General features: G+C 45.7%; 1 protein-coding gene across 1 annotated transcript in view; it reads right to left on the bottom strand.

The window, feature by feature from the left end:
* PAH (phenylalanine hydroxylase) overlaps positions 1-21,682 on the bottom strand; it is a 277,534-nt gene that overhangs the window by 162,141 nt on the left and 93,711 nt on the right. Inside the window, exon 2 of the mRNA XM_073575163.1 lies at positions 17,505-17,609. Within this exon, the coding sequence (XP_073431264.1) occupies positions 17,505-17,609 (105 nt within the window). The remainder of the gene's footprint in view (positions 1-17,504; positions 17,610-21,682) is intronic.

The following is a 21,682-nucleotide window of genomic DNA, read 5'->3' as shown; positions in this document are numbered from 1 at the left end:
GGATATTTTTTGTCTAAATGGAGACTAAGCAATTGTCTGATTGTGTTGAGCAGCAAGCTGCTGAAGTGCGGGGAATTTCTGCCTATCTCGCTCAATCATCTGCTGTTGAACCAAAAATCCCTACTCCTGATGTGTTTTCTGGGGATCGGTCTAAATTTTTGAATTTTAAGAATAATTGTAAACTATTTTTTGCTTTGAAACTTAACTCATCAGGGAGCTCTGTGCAGCAGGTTAAAATTGTCATCTCCCTGCTGCGCGGCGATCCCCAGGATTGGGCTTTTCTTTGACACCTGGAGATCCTATTCTGGCTAATGTGGATGCATTTTTTCAAGCCCTGGGGTTGTTGTATGATGAACCTAATGCTAGTGATCAAGCTGAGAAAACCTTATTGGAATTGAACCAGGGTCAGGATTCTGCAGAGTTATATTGTCAAAAATTCCAAAAGTGGGCGGTTCTTACTAAATGGAATGACGATGCCCTTGCAGCTCTCTTTCAGAAGGGTTTGGCAGAAACCATAAAAGATGTTATGGTATGGTGGGATTTCCTGTCCTCTCTGGGCTTGATGACTCTATGTCATTGGCCATTCAAATTGATCGGCGTTTACATGAACGTAAAACTACACGAGAGGCGTTGCCGCCTTTCGAACAAACTTCTAAACCCATGCAATGCAATAGGGTTTTGCCTAGGGCACAACGTCAGGAGTAGAGTTGAGCGAAACGGGTCGAACAATTTCAAAAGTCGCCGACTTTTGGCAAAGTCAGGTTTCATGAAACGAAACCCGACCCTAGGATGAGGTCGGCCACGAGGTTGGCGACTTACGCGCCAAAGTCGCGTTTCAAAAGTTTGTTTAGCGCTCTTTTTCAGCCAATCAGGATCCACGGACACTGTGGGCAACGTGATGACATAGGCAGGGGTCACCACCATCTTTCAGAAGGGCATGCAAGTGATTGGCTTGCTTTGGTGGGCGTCACAGGGGTTATAAAAGGGCGTGCACGCTGACCGCCATCTTACTTCTGCCGATCTTAGCATAGGGAGAGGTTGCTGATTCTGTAGGGAGAGCGTTAGGCAGGGAAGAAGAAAAAAAAACTGCTTCTGCTGCTAGCGATTTTGCCTGTGCAACACACCAGTCACTGTGTGTGCAGTGCAAGGGGAGGCTATATTGTGGTGGATCAGCGGTGTTGGTTGTTAGGCTGCCTTCTAAGGCTTCCTGACAGCTGCATTGTTGTTTCCCCACTGCTCTGCAAACTGCTTTTTTAAAAGCAATCCCAATTTTTTTTTTGTCCTGCTGTGGTACTGAGCGTGCATTTATTCACACCATACAGCGGTGTACGCTCCTCACACAGTACCGTGTAACGGCTGTTATCACAGCCACAGTGAAGCTATCTGTGTGTCACTGTGGAAGGATAAGTGGAGGACTTGTTCCGTTCTTACAGACCTACACTCTAGGGAGATTCCTATTCTGCCCAATTCTACAATTCACTTTTTTCACACCTGTGCCATCGAGCCTGTGACATAGCGCTCTGATATTCAGTGGGCCTCACACAATCCAAAAGTGTCCAGTGTCCACAAGTGTCTGCAGAAATTCAAAATCTCCCTTATCCTGTAGTCTCTTTTTTCACACCTGTGCCATCGAGCCTGTGACATAGCGCTCTGATATTCAGTGGGCCTCACACAATCCAAAAGTGTCCAATGTCCACAAGTGTCTGCAGAAATTCAAAATCTCCCTTATCCTGTAGTCACTTTTTTCACACCTGCTGCATCGAGCCTGTGACATAGCGCTCTGATATTCAGTGGGCCTCACACAATCCAAGTGTCCAGTGTCCACAAGTGTCTGCAGAAATTCAAAATCTCCCTTATCCTGTAGTCACTTTTTTCACACCTGTGCCATCGAGCCTGTGACATAGCGCTCTGATATTCAGTGGGCCTCACACAATCCAAAAGTGTCCAGTGTCCACAAGTGTCTGCAGAAATTCAAAATCTCCCTTATCCTGTAGTCACTTTTTTCACACCTGTGCCATCGAGCCTGTGACATAGCGCTCTGATATTCAGTGGGCCTCACACAATCCAAAAGTGTCCAGTGTCCACAAGTGTCTGCAGAAATTCAAAATCTCCCTTATCCTGTAGTCACTTTTTTCACACCTGCTGCATCGAGCCTGTGACATAGCGCTCTGATATTCAGTGGGCCTCACACAATCCAAACGTGTCCAGTGTCCACAAGTGTCTGCAGAAATTCAAAATCTCCCTTATCCTGTAGTCACTTTTTTCACACCTGCTGCATCAAGCCTGTGACATAGCGCTCTGATATTCAGTGGGCCTCACACAATCCAAGTGTCCAGTGTCCACAAGTGTCTGCAGAAATTCAAAATCTCCCTTATCCTGTAGTCACTTTTTTCACACCTGCTGCATTGAGCCTGTGACATAGCGCTCTGATATTCAGTGGGCCTCACACAATCCAAGTGTCCAGTGTCCACAAGTGTCTGCAGAAATTCAAAATCTCCCTTATCCTGTAGTCACTTTTTTCACACCTGCTGCATCGAGCCTGTGATATAGCGCTCTGATATTCAGTGGGCCTCACACAATCCAATTGTCCAGTGTCCACAAGTGTCTGCAGAAAATCTAAATCTCCCCTGTCCTATAGACACCTTGTACCTTGCTTTACATTACTATATAGTTTTTTGGATTTTGTCTACATTTCTACCAAAAATGAGGAAGGCTGGTGGAAGAGGCCGTGGAATTGGGCGGGGGTTGGCAGCTGGTAATGATGGTGTTGGTGGTGGATCTGATGGTAGTGGCAAAAGCAAAATAGGACCGAATGCAGGAGGTGTTGAGCCTGCATCATCGTCTGGCTCCATAAGGCTTCGAAGGCTTAGTTTTCTAGGAGTTGGCAAACCGCTTTTAACGCCAGAGCATCAGGAAAAAGTTTTGTCTTACATTGCTGACTCAGCCTCCAGCTCTATCGCCTCCTCTTCTGAAGTTGTAAAAAGTAAAAGCACTGAGTCGTCATTGGAGGCTCATGTTCATGAACCACACCTTTCCTTGTGTCCTTCACCCCAACCAAGATTGAAGGATGACGCAGGCCATACTACTGATTACTCCATGGAGCTGTTTTCACATACCATGCCTGGATTATCAAGTGAAATGGTGAATTACCCAGGCCAAGATGAATCTGACATGGAGTGCACTGATGCACAGCCGCTGATAGATGATTCTGCTGGTACATTCACTCAGAGCACTACATTGTCCTCGCAGTGTACAGAGCCAGATTCTGACCCTGATGAGACTCAGGTGCCCCTTCCCGCACACTATACCACCATACACGGTGACACAGAGGAAGGTGCACATGACATTGAAGAGGAGGTGATGGATGACCCAGTTGTTGACCCAGATTGGCATTCATTGGGGGAAGAGGGTGCTGCTTCCAATAGCTCAGATGAGGAGCATCCACAGCAGACATCGACATCGCAACAGCTGTTATCTGGCAGGCCCGGAGCACTCCAAAGACAGGTTCCAAAAATCAAAAGAGTTGCTGGACAGCTTGTCCAGAGGGTCAAAAGATCACAGCGTGCTAGGCCGCAAAATGTCTGCCAAAGTAGGAAGAGTGCAGCGTGGCACTTTTTTGAACAAAATCCTCATGATCAGGCCAAGGTTATCTGTAAGAAGTGCGCAAAGACCTTTAGCCGAGGGAAAAATCTGAAAAATTTGAATACCAGTTGCATGCTTAGACATTTAACCAGCATGCACTTGCAAGCGTGGACACAACACCAAACCTCAAGTGCCACATGTGCAACTGATCACAAAGAAGGTAGTCAGCAACGCTACATTGTTTCCCCCACTGTAAGCCCACCGGTTAGCACAGCAGCAAATGTTGAGGTGTCGTTGCAAGGCCACAGCAGTCAGGGAATCCCACTGTTATATCAACGAAATACTGAATCTAGGCCATCAGAAAGAACACCAACTCCATCACCATTATCAACCCTCTCTCAGTCCACCCTGTCCACCGCTACTTCCACCATATGCAGCTCTCAAGTCCAGCTCACCCTCCCAGACACTATGAGTAGGTCAAGAAAGTACTCAGTCTCTCATCCGTGTACACTGGGTTTGAACGCCCACATTGCCAAACTAATCTCGTTTGAGATGATGCCCTATCGGTTGGTGGAAAGCGCAGCTTTCCGCGAACTCATGGCCTATGCGGTACCACGCTATGACCTACCCAGTCGCCACTTCTTCTCTCGCAAAGCCATCCCAGCCCTCCACCATCATGTGAAAGACCGCGTTGTCCATGCACTCAAGCAGTCAGTGAGTGGAAAGGTGCACCTCACAACTGATGCATGGTCCAGTCGGCATGGCCAGGGCCGTTACGTGTCCATCACTGCGCACTGGGTTAATGTGGTGGATGCAGGGTCCACAGGGGACAGCGGTGGTGGGACAGTGTTGCCTAGCCCACGGTATAGGAAACAGTTGGCTGTAGGCGTTCCTCCCTCCTCCTCCTCCTCCAGAAGCGAAAGCTCATCCACAGAGTGCAGTCGTACAAGCACTCCATCTGCAGCTGCCACTGTTGCACACGAGGTGTCCCCCTATCGAGCAGCTAGTGGAAAGCGTCAGCAGGTTGTGTTGCAGATGATGTGTTTGGGCGACAGACACACCGCCGAGGTGCTGGCCGAGTACTTGAAGCGACAAACTGAGTCATAGCTGGGCAGTATACATCTTGAGGCAGGCAAGGTAGTTAGTGATAACGGCCGTAATTTTGTGGCAGCCATAGCCCTTTCAAAACTCAGCCACATACCTTGCTTGGCTCACACCTTGAACCTGGTGGTGCAGTGCTTCCTCAAAAATTATCCGGAGTTAACAGCCCTGCTCCAGAAGGTGCGAAGACTGTGCGCGCACATCCGCCGGTCGCCTGTACACTCCGTTCGTATGCAGAAGCTGCAGCGATTGCTCCACCTTCCCAACCCCCGCCTCATTATCGACATTGCAACAAGGTGGAACTCCACCCTGCACATGGTGGAGAGGCTGTGCGAGCAGAGGCAGGCCATAATGCATTTGTGGGAGGATACACGGCCAGGCACTTTGAGAGCAGACATGGAGTTGACAGGTGTGCAGTGGTCGAAGCTGAAAGACCTCTGTAAAGTCCTTCAGTGTTTTGAGGAATGCACACGGCTGGTAAGTGCAGACGACGCCATCCTAAGCATGAGCATCCCACTTATGAGTCTGCTCATGCAAACTTTGACGCACCTTAAGGAGCAGGCGTCTGCAGCCAATGTTGATGAGGAGGAAGAGGGAATCCTTGATGACATTCAGCCATTGTCTGCTCAGGGACCTCTCCTGGACGAGTTGGAGGAAGAAGAGGAGGAGGAGGATGATGATGGGGATGATTACTTAGGGGAGGAGGATGCATCTCGTGGGGCAAGTGAAAATGTTGGCGTGGCAAGGTCTGGTACAGGGTTTGTGCGTGACTGGAGGGATGTGGATTTGCCAGAAAGTGCTCCTCCATCCAGCACTCGCAGTGCATCATTGACACCGGGAACATTGGCCCACATGTCAGATTATACCTTGCGGATCCTAAAAAGGGACCCCCGCATTGCCAAAATGATGAATGATGACGACTACTGGTTGGCCAGCATCCTGGATCCACGCTATAAAGGCAAATTACAAAACATCATGCCACAGGAGAACCTTGACCTAATATTGGCTAATAAACAAGCAACTCTGGTAAATCGGTTGCTTGAGTCATTCCCAGCACACAGCAGCGGTGATGGTTCTCACACGAGCCGTAAGGGCCGGGGGCAGCTTGGCAGAGGTGTTCATGGTGCACACAGCAGAAGTGGCGTTGGAGACAGGGGTTTCATGACAATGTTGTGGACTGATTTTTCAAGTACCGCTCACACAACTGGTAATACAGCATCGATGTAAAGTGACAGGAGACAGCAGTTGTCAACTATGGTTACAAACTACTTTTCCTCCCATATCGATGTTCTCCCACACAGGTCATTCCCCTTTGACTATTGGGCCGCTAAACTGGACACCTGGCCTGAATTGGCACAATATGCCTTACAGGAGCTCGCTTGCCCAGCTGGAAAAACAGAAAAAAGGACCCGTCTGTCAACCCAAAATTTGGATGATCTAACCTTCATTAAAATGAACCATGCATGGGTTTCCAAGGATTTTGTCCCACCTTCCCCGATGACACATAGGGTGACAGAAAAATGGCTTGCTTTGGTCCACCTCTTCCTGGTACTTCACCTATTTCGCCTTTTGCATCAGCTGAATGTCCAACATCAACATATGCCACTTTCTAAAACTCCCTAACTGTGCTGCCTCCCCCCCATGGCCGGGGTCACCACCTAGCGCACGACACAGTGCGAGTGCCGTTGCCCTGGACAGGTGGGTAGGCCGACTCTTGGGCGCGGGCACTGTCACAGGGTCCTCATAGTGCAATCAAGTGTCTCTGATGGTGGTGGTGCACACCCGCCGTCAGACACACCACCGTACTATGAGGGGCCCAGTGCCAGTACCGACGCCCACGAGTGGGCCTCCCTTGCTTGGGCAGGGCCCCAGCATTTGCAATCTTTACCTCTCCCTGTTCCTCCGCTGTGTAGTCTGGGCCGTCAAATCCATACTGTACCTGACACCGTCTGAGCCTGCTTCCTGATGTATAGACATATCTTTTGAATGTGTACGCTATCCATACATGTTATCCGGGGATACAGTACCCTTTCTCACCTTTGTGCAATCACGTGCAAGCCATACTGGGCCTAACACCGTCTGAGCCTGCCTCCTGATGTATAAACATATCTTTTGAATGTGTACGCTATCCATACATGTTATCCGTGGATACGGTACCCTTTCTCACCTTTGTGCAATCACGTGCAAGCAATACTGGGCCTAACACCGTCTGAGCCTGCCTCCTGATGTATAGACATATCTTTTGAATGTGTACGCTATCCATACATGTTATCCGGGGATACGGTACCCTTTCTCACCTTTGTGCAATCACTTGCAAGCCATACTGGGCCTAACACCGCCTGAGCCTGCCTCCTGATGTATAGACATATCTTTTGAATGTGTACACTATCCATACATGTTATCCGGGGATACGGTACCCTTTCTCACCTTTGTGCAATCACGTGTAATCCATACTGGGCGTGAGAACGGCTGGCGAGCTGTTAAGCAAGCTACAGCACCTGTGGTTTGCACACGTAAGTTTTTCATTTTTTCAGGAATGACGGTTAGGCCTAATTCTGGAACTGCGGTTGACCTGCACTTACTGGGAAATCATCGTTCGCGAGTAATAATTGTAATCAGTGATCCCCATCACTAACGTTGTTCAGCGGGTTATCTGCACCTGTAAGCGACAAACGCTGGCCTTTTCAGTGTAGCGCACATGCAGCCACGGACATGTAAGGGCATGACACACCAGTTATTGGCCAATCTCACGTGCTAGAGCCTCACGTGTCCCTCTAGTAAGCCGGACTCGGACCGTGGGGCATGACGGAGTCTCGTTCGTTAACGGAATTAAGCTTGCAATGTGTGCATCTGTTCTGTAGCTGGCATGGTTGAGGTTGCCCGTGTTGAGTCAAATTACGCCGTAGGCTCCACTCCTGGTGGTGCCCTTCTGGACATTCCCTTAAGGTTCAGCTTTGCAACCATACTGCCCACGTAAAACAAACACTTTGCCTTCATGAACGCTGTTTGGAGGGTCATGACTCGTGGGAATAACGCCGCCCAATCAGTTAACCTGCTAGAGAGATCCTTCGTTGCTCCCAAGCATGACATCACACTCCCTAGGAGGAAGGTAATGCCACTGTGACGACCGTACTCCTGGGGGCGACACAAGTGCACTGATGCCCAGCCACTGCTCGATGAATCTGCTGGTACATTGACCCAGACCACTACATTCCCCTCGCACGCTACATGGCCTGAATCTGACCCTGATGAAACTCAGGTTACCCTTCCCATATACAGTTCCATCTTACACGGTGACAAAGAGGAAGCTGCAGATGAAAGTGCAGGTTCGGCCCACCCGCCATCAGACACACCACCGTACTATCAGGGGCCCTGTGCCAGTGCCGTCGCCAACGAGTGGGCCCCCCCTGCTTACTCAGGATCACAGCACTTGCAAGGTTGAAATACTGTGCAGTGAGATGGAAGATGGGGACGACGAGGAGTCCAGACTAGTACAGGGATTCCCTAGTGAGGAGACTTTTTTGATTGTTTTCAATGTTGGGACAGCAATTTTTGGGGAGCACTATACGCTGGAGAATGATAGATGGGGCCCACCATACACTGGAACATTCCAAAGGTGGACATCAGACACTGGAGCAGCATTTACAGGGCCCATTATACACTAGAGCATTAGAAATGGGGCCCATTATGTTTGGAGCATTATTTGGGCCCATAAGACAGTAGAGCTTCATCCATGGAGACCAACATATACTGTAGCATTATGTGGAGCTCATCATATACTGTTTCAAACATTATATGGGACCAATGATTCTGTATGGAGAAATAGATGGGCCTCGTCATGAGATGTAAAAAGTGAAGTATTTTTCATTGTACTATACCGCTATTTCTCTGCCGTATCGGAGCATGATGAGTTGTGGTATGTGTTAAAGGGGCGCTCTTTTGCCCAGGGCACATGAAAACCTGTAGCCAGCCCTACCCCCCCACAACTTTAGCCAAATAACCCCCATTTTTCAGTGCGTAACTTGTATTATGAAGTTAATTAAGGTTGACAAGCTTAAGTAAGAAGAATTGATGCTTTTGCCATTCAAATGGGCACTGTAGGTGTGTTTCCTGTCCTCCTCTCACTGCTGACTTTTATTCCCCATTGACTTACATTGGATTTCGTGTTTCGAGACGACCCCGACTTTTCCCTATAATCGTCCGATCTTGCTCGACCCGACTTTTGGAAAAGTCGGGTTTCACGAAACGAAACTCGACCCTAAAAAACCAAAAGTCGCTCAACTCTAGTCAGGAGTTTAGAAGGCGTAATAAGCTGTGTTTTTTCTGTGGGGACACCTCTCATACTATTTCTGTCTGCCCTAAACGGGAAAGCATTTTGCTCATGCATTTGCGGTGGGCAGTGTACAGCCTAAGTTCCTTTTGGCAATTACCTTGATCTGCTCCTTGTCTACATTTTCCGCTAAGGCTTTTGTTTATTCAGGAGCAGCTTTGAATCTGATGGATTTTGACTTTGCTAAACATTGTGGTTTTCCCATGATACCCCTGCGGACTCCTATCCCTTTGAGGAGTATTGATGCTACTCCTTTGGCGGAGAATAAACCCAGTTTTGGACTGATAATGCAGGTCGCCCCGGACCACCAAGAGAATTGTAAATTTTTGGTGTTGCACAATTTGCATGATACTATTGTTCTGGGTTTTCCTTTGTTGCAAACTCATAATCCTGTTTTGGACTGGAAATTTGTGTCTGTGGTGAGTTGGGGTTGTCAATGTGTTCTTAGTGACACTCCTGTTTTCTCCACCTCTCCCCAGTCTCATGATATTCCTGACTATTTGGCTGATTTTTCTGATGTATTTAGTGAGAGTAAGTCTGCGTCTTTGCCTCCTCATAGGAGTTATGACTGTGCAATTGAGTTAATGCCCGGGTGTAAATTTCTCAAGGCTCGGCTTTTCAACTTATCGGTACCCGAACATGATGCTATGCGATCTTAAATCAAGGAGTCGTTGGAGAAGGGTCATATTAAACCATCCTCTTCACCTTTAGGTGCTGTTTTTTTTGTGGCCAAGAAAGATGGCTCATTAAGGCCATGTATTGAGTATCGTTCCCTTAACAAAATTACTGTTAAATATCAGTACCCATTACCTCTGATTTCTGATTTATTTTCCAGAGTTAAAAGTGCCTGTTGGTTTACCAAGCTTGACCTCAGGAGGGCATATAATCTTATTCACATCAAGCGCGGGGATGAATGGAAGACGGCGTTTAATACCCCGGAGGGACATTTTGAGTACCTTGTGATGCCTTTCAGGCTCACTAATGCCCCTTCTGTCTTCCAATCTTTTATGAACGATATTTTCCGGGACTTTGTGGATAAGTGTTTGATCATTTATCTGGATATTTTGATCTTTTCCAGTGATTGGGATTCTCATGTGGAACATGTCCGGACTGTGTTCCAGATTTTGAGGGAAAATTCTCTGTATGTTAAGGGATTGAAGTGTCTCTTTGGTGTACAGAGGATTTCATTTTTGGGATTAATTTTGTCCCCGTCTGCTATTGAAATGGACCCGGCCAAGGTACAGGCCATTTATGATTGGGGTCAGCCCACTTCTTTGAAGGCTCTCCAGAAGTTTTTGGGTTTTGCTAATTTCTACCGTAAATGTAAAAGTAATTTTTCTGTTATTGTTAAACCACTGACTGTTTTGACCAAAAAGGGCGCTGATGTGGTGAATCGGTCTCCAGAGGCAGTCTTGGCATTTCAGGAGCTTAAGCGGAGATTTACTTCTGCTCCAGTTCTACGGCAACCTGATGTCTCACTCCCATTTCAGGTGGAGGTAGATGCTTCTGAGATTGGTGCAGGGGCCGTTTTGTCCCAAAGAGATCCAGTGACTTCTAAGATGAATCCCTGTGCCTTCTTTTCCCGAAAATTTTCCCCATCTGAACGTAACTATGACGTGGGGAATCGGGAATTGTTGCCCACGAAATGGGCATTTGAAGAGTGGAGACATTGGTTGGAGGGAGCTAGATATCAAGTTGTGGTCCTCACCGACCACAAGAATTTGATTTATCTTGAATCAGCCAAACGCTTGAATCCTAGACAGGCTAGGTGGGCCTTGTTTTTCACGCATTTTAATTTTGTGGCCTCTTTTCTTCTGGGCACTAAGAATGTTAAGGTGGACGCCCTTTCTAGGAGTTTCTTTGTGGATTCTCTTGATGTGACCGAGCCTACTACCATTCTAAATGAGGGTGTAGTTCTTTCCGCCATCTCACCCGAATTGTGACGTGCCCTGGAGGAATTTCAGGAGGACAAACCTGAACGTTGCTCTATGGGAAAGTTGTATGTCCCTTACCAGTGGAGGAAAAGAGTAATGTCTGAAATTCATTGCTCCACGTTGGCTGGTCATCCTGGTATTTTGTGCAGTCCTGTGGGACTTGTTCTCGGTCCAAGCCCTGTTCTCATTCTAGTGGTTTGTTGATGCCCCTGCCGGTGCCCAGGAGGCCATGGACCCATATCTCAATGGATTTTATTTCTGGTCTTCCTGTCTCTCAGGGAATGACTGTTATCTGGGTGATCTGTGATAGATTTTCTAAGATGGTCCATCTTGTACCACTCCCAAAGTTGCCATCTTCTTCTGAGTTGGTTCCCTTGTTTTTACAACAGGTGGTTCGTTTGCACGGGATTCCTGAGAACATTGTGTCGGACAGAGGAGTCCAGTTTGTTTCGAGTGTCATGATCCCAGTGCGGGTTGGACTCGCACGCTTGGGGTTAATGTCTGGAACTAGTGCTGGTGGACCTGCACTTCTGGGGTTAAATGTTATGATCTCAGTGCAGGCTCTTACCTGCACACCTGGGGCTTATTATTGTGGCCTACCCTTGGTTCTGACATAGAAAAATTCATTTCTGGTTGTGGGGTCTGCGCTCGTTCTAAAAGCTCTCATAGCCGGCCGGCGGGGGAGCTGATGCCCTTGGCAGATCCTGAAAGACCATGGACCCACCTGTCCATGGATTTTGTTACCAATCTTCCTTCACCAGGGGTAATATGGTGGTATGGGTAGTGGTGGACAGATTTTCAAAGCAGGCTCATTTTGTACCCCTGTCCGCACTACCTTCAGCTGAGACTTTATCCAGATTGTTTGTGCAGCATGTGGTCCAGTTGCATGGGGTACCCCTGAATGCGGTGTCTGATTGTGGTGTGCAGTTTGTGGCTAAGACTTGGCGTGCGTCTGCAAAAAATTAGGGATGTCTCTGTCCTTTTCATCTGCATACCATCCTGAGAGCAATGGTCAGATGGAACGCACTAATCAGTCTCTGGAACAGATCCTCAGATGTCTGACTTCTGCTAGACAGAATGACTGGTGTGAAGGCTGAATTTGCCTTCAATAGTCAGGTGAGTCAATCCACGGGTATGTCTCCTTTCTTGATCAACAATGGGTTCAGTCCTCATTTTGGTGAGTTTTCTCATCTGGATTTGAGGTGTCCCAGGGCTGAGGGCTCTGTTCAGTGATTAAAAAATAGGTGGGCGGAAGTCCACGGAATATATCTAGGTCTCAAGGCAGGTATAAGTTTTCGTGGACAGGAAACGAACACCTGGTCCCACGTTTCAGGTTGGAGAGAAAGTTTGGCTCTCCACATGAAACATTAAGTTGAAGATTCCTTCAGCCAAGTTGGACCCCAAATTCTTTGGCCCGTATAAGATTGTGGAAAAAAATCAATCCAGTGGCGTACAGGCTGTGCCTTCCACCCTCTTTCAAGATCCCTAACATCTTCCATAGATCTCTACTGAAACCTTTTGAAGCAGTCCGGGGAAAGTCCGAGTCCGCTGCTCCTCCGGTTTTGAATGAGGGACATGTGGAATATGAGATCGATCATATCGTAGATTCCAGGTTGGTATGGCGGTCAGTACAGTACCTGGTTCATTGGAAGGGGTATGGGCCGGAGGATAGGTCCTGGGTGCCAGCCCGGTTGATTCATGCGGATCACCTGGTTCGGGCTTTCCATGCTAGGTACCCGGGCAAGCCTGGGGGTCCAGAGGCCCCCCGTTGAGAGGGGGGTACTGTCATGATCACACGCTTGGGGTTAATGTCTGGAGCCAGTGCTGGTGGACCTGCACTTCTGGGGTTAAATGTTTTGATCTCAGTGCAGGCTCTTACCTGCACACCTGGGGCTTATTATTGTGGCCTCTCCTTGGTTCTGGGAAAGCTTTTTATAGCTTCAGGAAGCTCCAATCCCCGTCAGTTATACTTTCGTCCTTGGCAGAATGTGCTGACTCCTGAGTGTGTTTGTGCTGTGTTCTTGTTTGCCTGATACTTTGGTTTTGACTCGGTCTGTTCTCTGGATACTGCTTGTTGGATTCTGCTTGGTACCTTCTATGTCTGTTTGGCTTTGACCGCTGCCTGGCCCCGACTATCCGTTCTCCTTCATTCCTGGTACTTTACTGATATCGTTTGTTTGACCTGAGCATTCCTGTAGTTGTGTCCTGCCAATCTCTGGCAGCAGGACTCTAAGCCCCGCGCCTTGCAGTCACATTACCATATGTCCTTGTCTGCTTGCTAATTTCAGCGTCTCCAGGTCCTGTTTGCCTGGGCTTCCCAGCTGTATCTGACCCCAGGCCCCCCTGCAGTGTGGGTGAGTCCCTGCTCAGCAGTGGCTGCACACCGGGTCTGACAGGACCGTGACATCCAGATTTTGGAGAGCTTTTTGTTCCAAACTGCGAATTCAGCTATTTTTCTCCTCTGCATTTTATCCTCAGACCAATAGGCAGACTGAGAGAACAAACAAGACTTTGGAATCCTATTTGAGATGTTTCATATCTGCTGATCAGGATGACTGGGTCTCATTTTTGCCCTTGGCCGAATTCGCGCTAAACAATAGGGCTAGTTCTGACACTTTGATGTCGCCTTTTTTCTGTAACTTTGGGTTTCATCCTCGATTTTCTTCAGGGCAGGTGGAATCTTTGGCCTGCCCAAGTGTGGATTCTGTGGTAGAGAGAATGCAACAGATTTGGGACCAAGTAGTGGACAAGTTGTCCCACTCTCAGGAAAAGGCCCAATGGTTTTCCAACCGGCATAGGAACATTGGTCCCCGGTTTAAAGTAGGTGATATGGTTTGGTTGTCTTCAAAAAATATTCCTATGAAGGTTGCGTCTCCAAAATTCAAGCCAAGATTCACTGGACCTTATAAGATTTTGGAAATCCTTAACCCCGTTTCTTTCCATTTGGCTCTTCCAGTTACGTTTAAAATTCATAATGTTTTTCATAAATCTTTGCTGAAGAGGTTTGTGGAGCCAGTAGTATCCATGGCGGCACCTCCTGACCCTGTATTGGTTAAAGGTAATTTGGAGTATGAGGTAGAGAAGATATTGGATTCTCGTTTGGCTAGACGGAGACTCCAGTACTTGGTCAAGTGGAAGGGTTATGGCCAGGAGGATAATTCTTGGGTCTCTGCTTCTGACATTCATGACGAGAGATTGGTTCGTGCTTTTCACCGGCCCCATCCTGACTGGCCTGGTGGTGTGGATGAGGGTTCGGTAACCCCTCCTCAAGGGGGGGTACTATTGTGAATTCTCTTTCAGGGCTCCCTCTGGTGGTTATTGAAGGTAGTGGAGCTGGTCAGATTGACAGAGGTGTTGCAAGTTCTCTTTCTGGGCTCCCTCTGGTGGTTATTAGAGGTAGTGGAGCTGGTCAGACTGACAGAGGCTTGCCACCTGATAATGATAATGACGATTGGAGATCTGGGGTTTCTGACTGGAGTATTTAAGACAGCTGACTTACTTCAATCCCTGCTGGTGATTTTCTTCCTGTGCCTTCTGAGGTCTGATGTCTCCTGCTCTGTTCCTGCATGGTTCAGCTAAGTGGTTCATTTGCTAATCTTTTTGCATTTGATCTGGTTTTGTCTATCTCTGCTTTGCTCCTGCTGGGGCTGTGCTGGATCACCGCCCATATGTTACTGCTTGTGTCAGTTTGTTCTGTCCCCTGTTATATTGGGCTCTTTTTGCTTAGCTTTCAGCATATACCAGGGTGCTGATATAGTGGGGGCGAAGTCGTGTGACTTCAGTGGTTTTTTTTGAGCATCAGACGTGTTTGATTTTTCAGGGTTTTTTGCGTGATTGCAGACAGTGTCTTTCCTTTCCTGTCCTGTCTAGTCAGTCTGGGCCCCATCATTTGCTCAGTCTATTTTTCTGCCTGCGTTTTTGTTTTCATCATGTCTCACCGTCAATATATGTTTGGGGGCTATCTATTCCTTTGGGGTCTGCTCCAGGGCAGTTTAGATTTCACCTTTCTTGCTTTAGGCTGTTAGCTCTCCGACTGTGCCGAGGCGGCTAGGGCATCGTAGTTACGTTCCAAGGCTACTGCTAATTGTGTGGATAGGATCAGGGGTCTGCAATCTGCTTAGTTACCAACCTCTCAGGTTTTCTGGTGGCTTAGCCTGGTCCTGCTATCCTCCTCGGTGACCCATTCATGACAAGCGTCCATACAGATGTCAAAAGAGTGTGCGCATGCTGCCTGCAGGGACGCGGTTTCCACGATTCGTCGGCCCTACCTGTTTCATTGACCAAGGTCTTTTCCTATCTCTGAGCAGCCTGCTAACTGATGAAGGCCACATGAGGCTGAAACGTTTTGTTTAATTTGGCTGCATTAAATACAACTGTATTCATTCAGAAGTTGAGTAATTGGTAGGTGCCGCATAGACACCTCTCCATTACTCCATGTCTCCATTACAAAGGTGACATCAACCCCACAAATAAGAGCCCCACTTGCCACCATTACATGGCAAGTTTGAAGAACCACGTAAAGCACCAGAATTGGTGCAGCTAATAGATACACCTTTTCTGGGCAACTGCGAGCTGCTATTTTTAGGCTGAGGGGTCAATATCCATGGCCCTTACCAGCCTGAAAATACCAGCTCCCAGTTGCCTGCTTTAGCAAGGCTGGTTGTCAAAAATGGAGGTGACTCCATGCCTTTTTTTGTAAATTATTTATTTAAAATAAATAAAAAAAAATCAGAGTGGGGACCCCTCTATTCTTGATAACCAGCCTTGCTAACGCTGACAGCTGAGGGATGCAGCCCCCAGTTGTCAGTTTTGCCTGGTTGGTTATCCAAAATATGGGGGAACCCAAGCTGTTTTTATTTTTATTATGTATTTACATCGTGGGCGCTGGCTGATGAATATTCCCATCAGATGCTACCGGTCTTGTTGTTATTAGTGGTAGCAGGCGTCAGCTGATGATGATACATTGAGCTACTTATTACAGGTATATTTGATTTGGGTTTATATTATTAATATGCACTTTTTACAGTAGTTGGTTTTTCAGCTTACATAATGCACTTTATTGGTATTACTACCCTTATCATTTTCTGTATGATTATGTATCTTTTGTGGTCACTGTGTTTAGTATATATGTATTTTTGTGATTATACATTATGTATTTTATTATGTTGTTTTGGTTCTGTTTATACTTGTAATTATTCAATAAATTTATTTGAGTCTCATATTTCTGGACTCTTTTTGGTGTATTCATTTTTGAGTAGGTTAATGTATTTATCATGAATATCCATATACGTCTTATTATCTAGTGAATTTTGTCATTTTCACTTTGTTGTTGGCTTACTTATTAGTCTTGTCAAATTAAAAAACAGCTTTCTCATACACAGTGATTTTAAATGGAGGCAGCTATTCTGATAACAAAAGCTTTATAAAAGACCGCACCAACAAGAAGGAGGTTTTTCACCAATAAGGCCTCTTTCACACTTCAGTTTTTTGCATCAGTCAAGATCCGCCAAAAGGACGGATGGCGGATCCGTTTTAGTACTGATGACAACGGATGGCACCCGTCCGTTTTTTTGACGGATCCGAGAAATGAAGAATTTTAATGGAATCGCAGCCTGGAAAAGGAGAGAGAGAGAGAGAGAGAAAGAGAGAGAGAGGGAATTTTTTTTCTCAAAAGAAAATTGCGGATCCGTTTTTTTCAAAACCTGGCGGATTGTGACTGATTGTAAAAAACGGAAGTGTGAAAGAGGCCTAACAAGTTCACCAGCATTCCTAGTACATCTTTCTGTATAAATCAAACATCTGATTGTTAAATAGAGATGAGAAAAAAAATCAATTACTTCTGCAGCATTTTGCCAATGGGTGAATGACGTAATACAATAATACAACGTGATGTTTTGTGCCAATAACTAGGAGGCTGAAATTCAGATCTGTATGTGAAACACAATAGAATATTTACATAAAATAATCCAAGTTCTGTGCTTCTCTATTCTTAATTAATATTGACCCAAATGGTGAGCAATATATAAATTATGACTTATTTTTACACATTTATAATTCACATTTGAGAATATAATGTTCATCCACAACTAGCTCGAAATAACGAGGTATTCGCATCTCCAAGATCCTTTCCCAATGTGTAGTAGGTGCAATAATTATATTAGCAAATACCTCCAATAGGAAATGTAGTGTAGTTCTCTTGATTTGCTGTGTCGCTTACCCCATGTGCAGGTCATTACAGCAGCTTAGGTATCCATGGTTACGACCTCTCATATAGTGACAGTTATTTAGTTGCTACTTGTCGAAACTATGGATACCTAAGCTACTGCAAGGCCTGCACATGAGATAAGTGGCATAGGTTATCAGGAGAACTATACCACATTTCTAATTGGAGGTATTTGTTATTATTACTATTATTACACCTACTACATATTTGGCTAGGTTCTTGGAGATGGAAATAATATGTTAAAGCCAAAAAATCTATTTGTCTACCTGTAGCTGGTGGCATTAGTCTGTAATGGAAACAACATGGACAAGATGAAGAGCACATGTGTCTATACCTCAAATATGCGCAAGACCTTGGCTAGTGCCCCAATTTCTTCTTTCAGGGTAAAGATCAAAGAGATCCTGTTGTCTTTAGTGTTTTCTTCGATGTAATTAGACTCCTGTGTAAAGAAGATATTTTGGAATTACTGGGAAGATCCATAAGTAAAAACTGTTCATATTTATTTCCTTGGACATTTATAATTCTAACGCGGTTCACATAAGCAAGTTACAATGACACTTGATCACTGAAGTATTCTTCTACAAAGCCGGTAGGACGTAGTTTACTACTGCGGTCTCTGATATTAGTATTAAAACCCACCATTTGTGAAATGTGCTTGCAATCTCGTTGTCACATGTAAGCGCCATTGGTCAATTAGTTTTCTATTAGTAGAAAAAAAAATGAATAACTAGAAACCTAAATTTCCCCAGTTAAACACAACAGATGGTCACCTCTACTGTCACAATGGTATAAATTGGACAGGTTCATTATTATTAGGAAGTCACAATTTCTGGATTCTGCTTATATGGCATTTTATCAAGCTTTTGTGAGCACCAATAACAGTTAAAGCCTCATTCACACGTCCATGTTGCACGTATGTATTCTGTCCATGTTTTTCACACATACTCATTACAATCTTTGGTGCTATTCACATGTCTGTGTTTTCGCATGGACTGCTGGTCTGTGCAAAACTCAGAGACATGTCCGTTTTTCTCCAGTATCACAGGTGATAAGAACCAGTGAGTCTATAGGTCCGTGTAAAACACAAGCAACACCAATTTGTGATAAGTACCAGTATGAGTCTATAGGACCATGTAAAACACATACAACACCAATTTTTCAGGAACGTGTTTACCCTCTTCCCGACCGCCCACAGTAGATAAACGTTGGCGCTTGCTGGGCTTTGTGCAGCGCCGACGTTTATCTACTGTCGGCGGTTTTGTGCCCCCCGGGACCCCCACATACCTTACAACGCGGGGATCCCGGTGCACAATGCATGCTGGGACCCCCGACGTCATCGAGACCTGATTGGTTCAGGTCCTGATGACGTCAGCGTCACAGCAGCCAATGGGAGCGATCGCTGGGAAAGCTGCTTGTTTCCCGGCGATCTCACTCATTGTAACGCGGCTTCTCCTCTGATCTCACACTGACAGATGATCAGAGGTGAAGCAGCGTTACTGTGTGACTAGATCGCTGCCTGGCACAGCTGATCGCTGCCTGGCACAGTTGTGCCAGGCAGCGATCTTGTCACACAGTAACGCTGCTTCACCTCTGATCATCTGTCATTGTGAGATCAGAGGAGAAGTCGCGTTATTATGTGCCAGGCAGCGATCTTGTCGCATAGTAACGCTGCTTCACCTCTGATCATCTGTCAGTGTGAGATCAGAGGAGAAGTGGAGTTACTATGAGTCAGATCGCAAGGCAGCGATCTTGTCACATAAATAAAAAAAGTAAAGAAAAAAAAAAGCAGGTACACAGGTTAGGGCTAGGGCTAGGGTTAGGGTTAGGGCTAGGGTTAGGGCTAGGGCTAGGGTTAGGGCTAGGATTAAGGTTATGGGTGTGTTGGTGTTAGGTTTGTGGTTAGGGTTATGGTTAGGGCTGAGATTAGGGTTAGGGGTGTGTTGGGGTTAGGGTTGGAATTAGAATTGGGGGTTTCCACTGTTTAGGTACATCAGGGGCTCTGCAAATGCGACATGACACCCGCAGACCATTCCATCAAAGTCTGCATTTCAGAACGTCACTACTTCCCTTCCGAGCCCCACCGTGTGCCCAAACAGTAATTTTCTCCCACATATGGGGTACCAGCGTACTCAGGACAAATTGGACAACAACTCTTAGGGTCCAATTTCTCCTGTTACCCTTGGGAAAATAAAAATTGGAGGTTAAAAGATCATTTTTGTGGAAAAAAAAAAGATTTTTATTTTCACGGCTCTACATTATAAACTTTAGTAAAACACTTGGCGGTTCAAAGTGCTCACCACACATCTAGATAAGTCCCTTGGGGGGGTCTAATTTCCAAAATGGGGTCACTTGTGGGGGTTTCCACTGTTTAGGTACATCAGGGGCTCTCCAAATGCGACATGGCATCCAATCTCAATTCCAGCCAATTCTGCATTGAAAAAGTCAAACGGCACTCCTTCCGTTCTGAGCTCTGCCATGTGCTCAAACAGTGGTTTAGCCCCACATACGGGGTATCGGCGTATTCAGGAGAAATTGCACAAAAAATTTTGTGGTTCATTTTCTCTTTTTACACTTGTGAAAATAAAAAAAATGGTTTTGAAGTAAAATGTTTGTGAAAAAAAGGTAAATGTTTATTTTTTCCTTCCATATTCCATTCATTCATGTGAAGCACCTGAAGGGTTAATAAACTTCTTGAATGTGGTTTTGAGTACATTGAGAGGTGCAGTTTTTAGAATGGTGTCACTTTTGGGTATTTTCTGTCATATTGACCCCCCAAACTCACTTCAAATGTGAGGTGGTCCCTAAAAAAAATGGTGTTGCAAATTTTGTTGTAAAAATGAGAAATCGCTGGTCAACTTTTTACCCTTATAACTTCCTAAAAAAAAAAATTATGCTTCCAAAATTGTGCAGATGTAAAGTAGACATGTGGGAAATGTTATTTATTAACTATTTTGTGCGATATCACTCTCTGATTTAAGGGCATAAAAATTAAAAGTTTGAAAATTGCAAAGTTTTCTGAATTTTCGCCAAATTTTGATTTTTTTAACAAATAAGCGCAGCTCATATCTAAAAAATTTTACCACCATCATGAAGTACAATATGTCATGAGAAAACAGTGTCAGAATCAGTAGGATCCGTTGAAGCGTTCTAGAGTTATGACCTCATAAAGTGACACTGGTCAGAATTGAAAAAATTGGCCCGGTCACGAATGCAAAAACAGGCTCGGGTGCGAAGGGGTTAAACATGAACCTGTGAATGAGGCCTGATAAAGAGGATAATTAAAAATTAAAAGAGGAAATGGTGCACCTTTTCTTTATTTGTTTTCTCATGATGTTGCCTCAAAGAGTCATTTGTCAAAGTCTCTGGATCTTTCTACCATAGGCTAGAATACATGCAGGGTCACCATGATCTGACCACTCAGTGGTGTTCTCCAATGTTAGACCATGTATGTTTTTTGGCAAAAATGGGAATTAGATTGCAAACCACATTAGGAACTGTGGCAATCTTTTTACAGTGCTGTGTGATGCAGCATACTGCGTACAATACTTTACATATAGAAAAAATATTGTATATCTATCACAATGTCATTTACTTGTCTAACGTAAGGAATTCAATAAGCTTCCATCCCAAAAAACAGGGAGAATGTAATACTTTCAAAGAAACTAATCAGCATGACCTGCAAGCACAACAGCTCACATGTGTGTGTGCCACTGAGTACTGCTGACTGCTCCTCTCAGTATTAGACATCCCGGGAGAGCAGTCCAAGGGTCACTGATTCTCTCTTCTCTGGTACTGAACAGAAGGCTAATCAATCCTGCTGGATCCTTATCACTGCTCTACTGCACCTGAAATAATCAGGGAGAGCGGTGCTGCTGTTGCTAAGGCTAACACTGATTGGCAGCAGCTCAGTATCACCCCAGAGTGGCATAATATCCTTATTTTGGTATAATGACCCCCATCCAGTAATAATGTCCTCATCCTGGGCCCCATGCTATAACAATGTCTCGCTTTGGTATAATATCCTCCATATGACATGCGGTGTTCTTCAATAGTCGGTGCAGGAGCTGGGAGCTAACTTCTGCATGCTGGCAAGAGCAGCGCACTATATCACTGCCATACGCAACCCATCATTGGCAAGCCAACATCTGCAGCCGGCCTCTGATTGGCCTACAACGTGTATTGTAGTGCATAGAGCAGACAGGTATCTGCGTCACAATACAATTCAGAAGAATGTGCGTCAGAGGTCACACATCCAGGTGAAATTGGTGTCGGCAGGCTACATTCCAGCACGGGCCTGGTCGCAGTTGCATCCTCTATGACCAAACTCCTTATGCCCCTGCTTTTATTGTATGTTTCAATATAACAATATTGCAGTATATAGTGGAAATAATTATTGCATATGAAACCACAGCCTAATGCTGGATTTTACTGGAGTATCAAGATGGAGGGACACAGCTGCATGGTAACCCATCAGTACCACGTAATCACGTAATCCTGTCAAAATTAAAATGC

This window comes from Dendrobates tinctorius, unplaced genomic scaffold (genome assembly GCF_039654945.1).
Source record: "Dendrobates tinctorius isolate UK_male_01 unplaced genomic scaffold, ASM3965494v1 ptg000043l, whole genome shotgun sequence".
Taxonomy (NCBI): Eukaryota; Metazoa; Chordata; class Amphibia; order Anura; family Dendrobatidae; genus Dendrobates; species Dendrobates tinctorius.
This window is presented reverse-complemented; position numbering and strand designations above follow the sequence as displayed.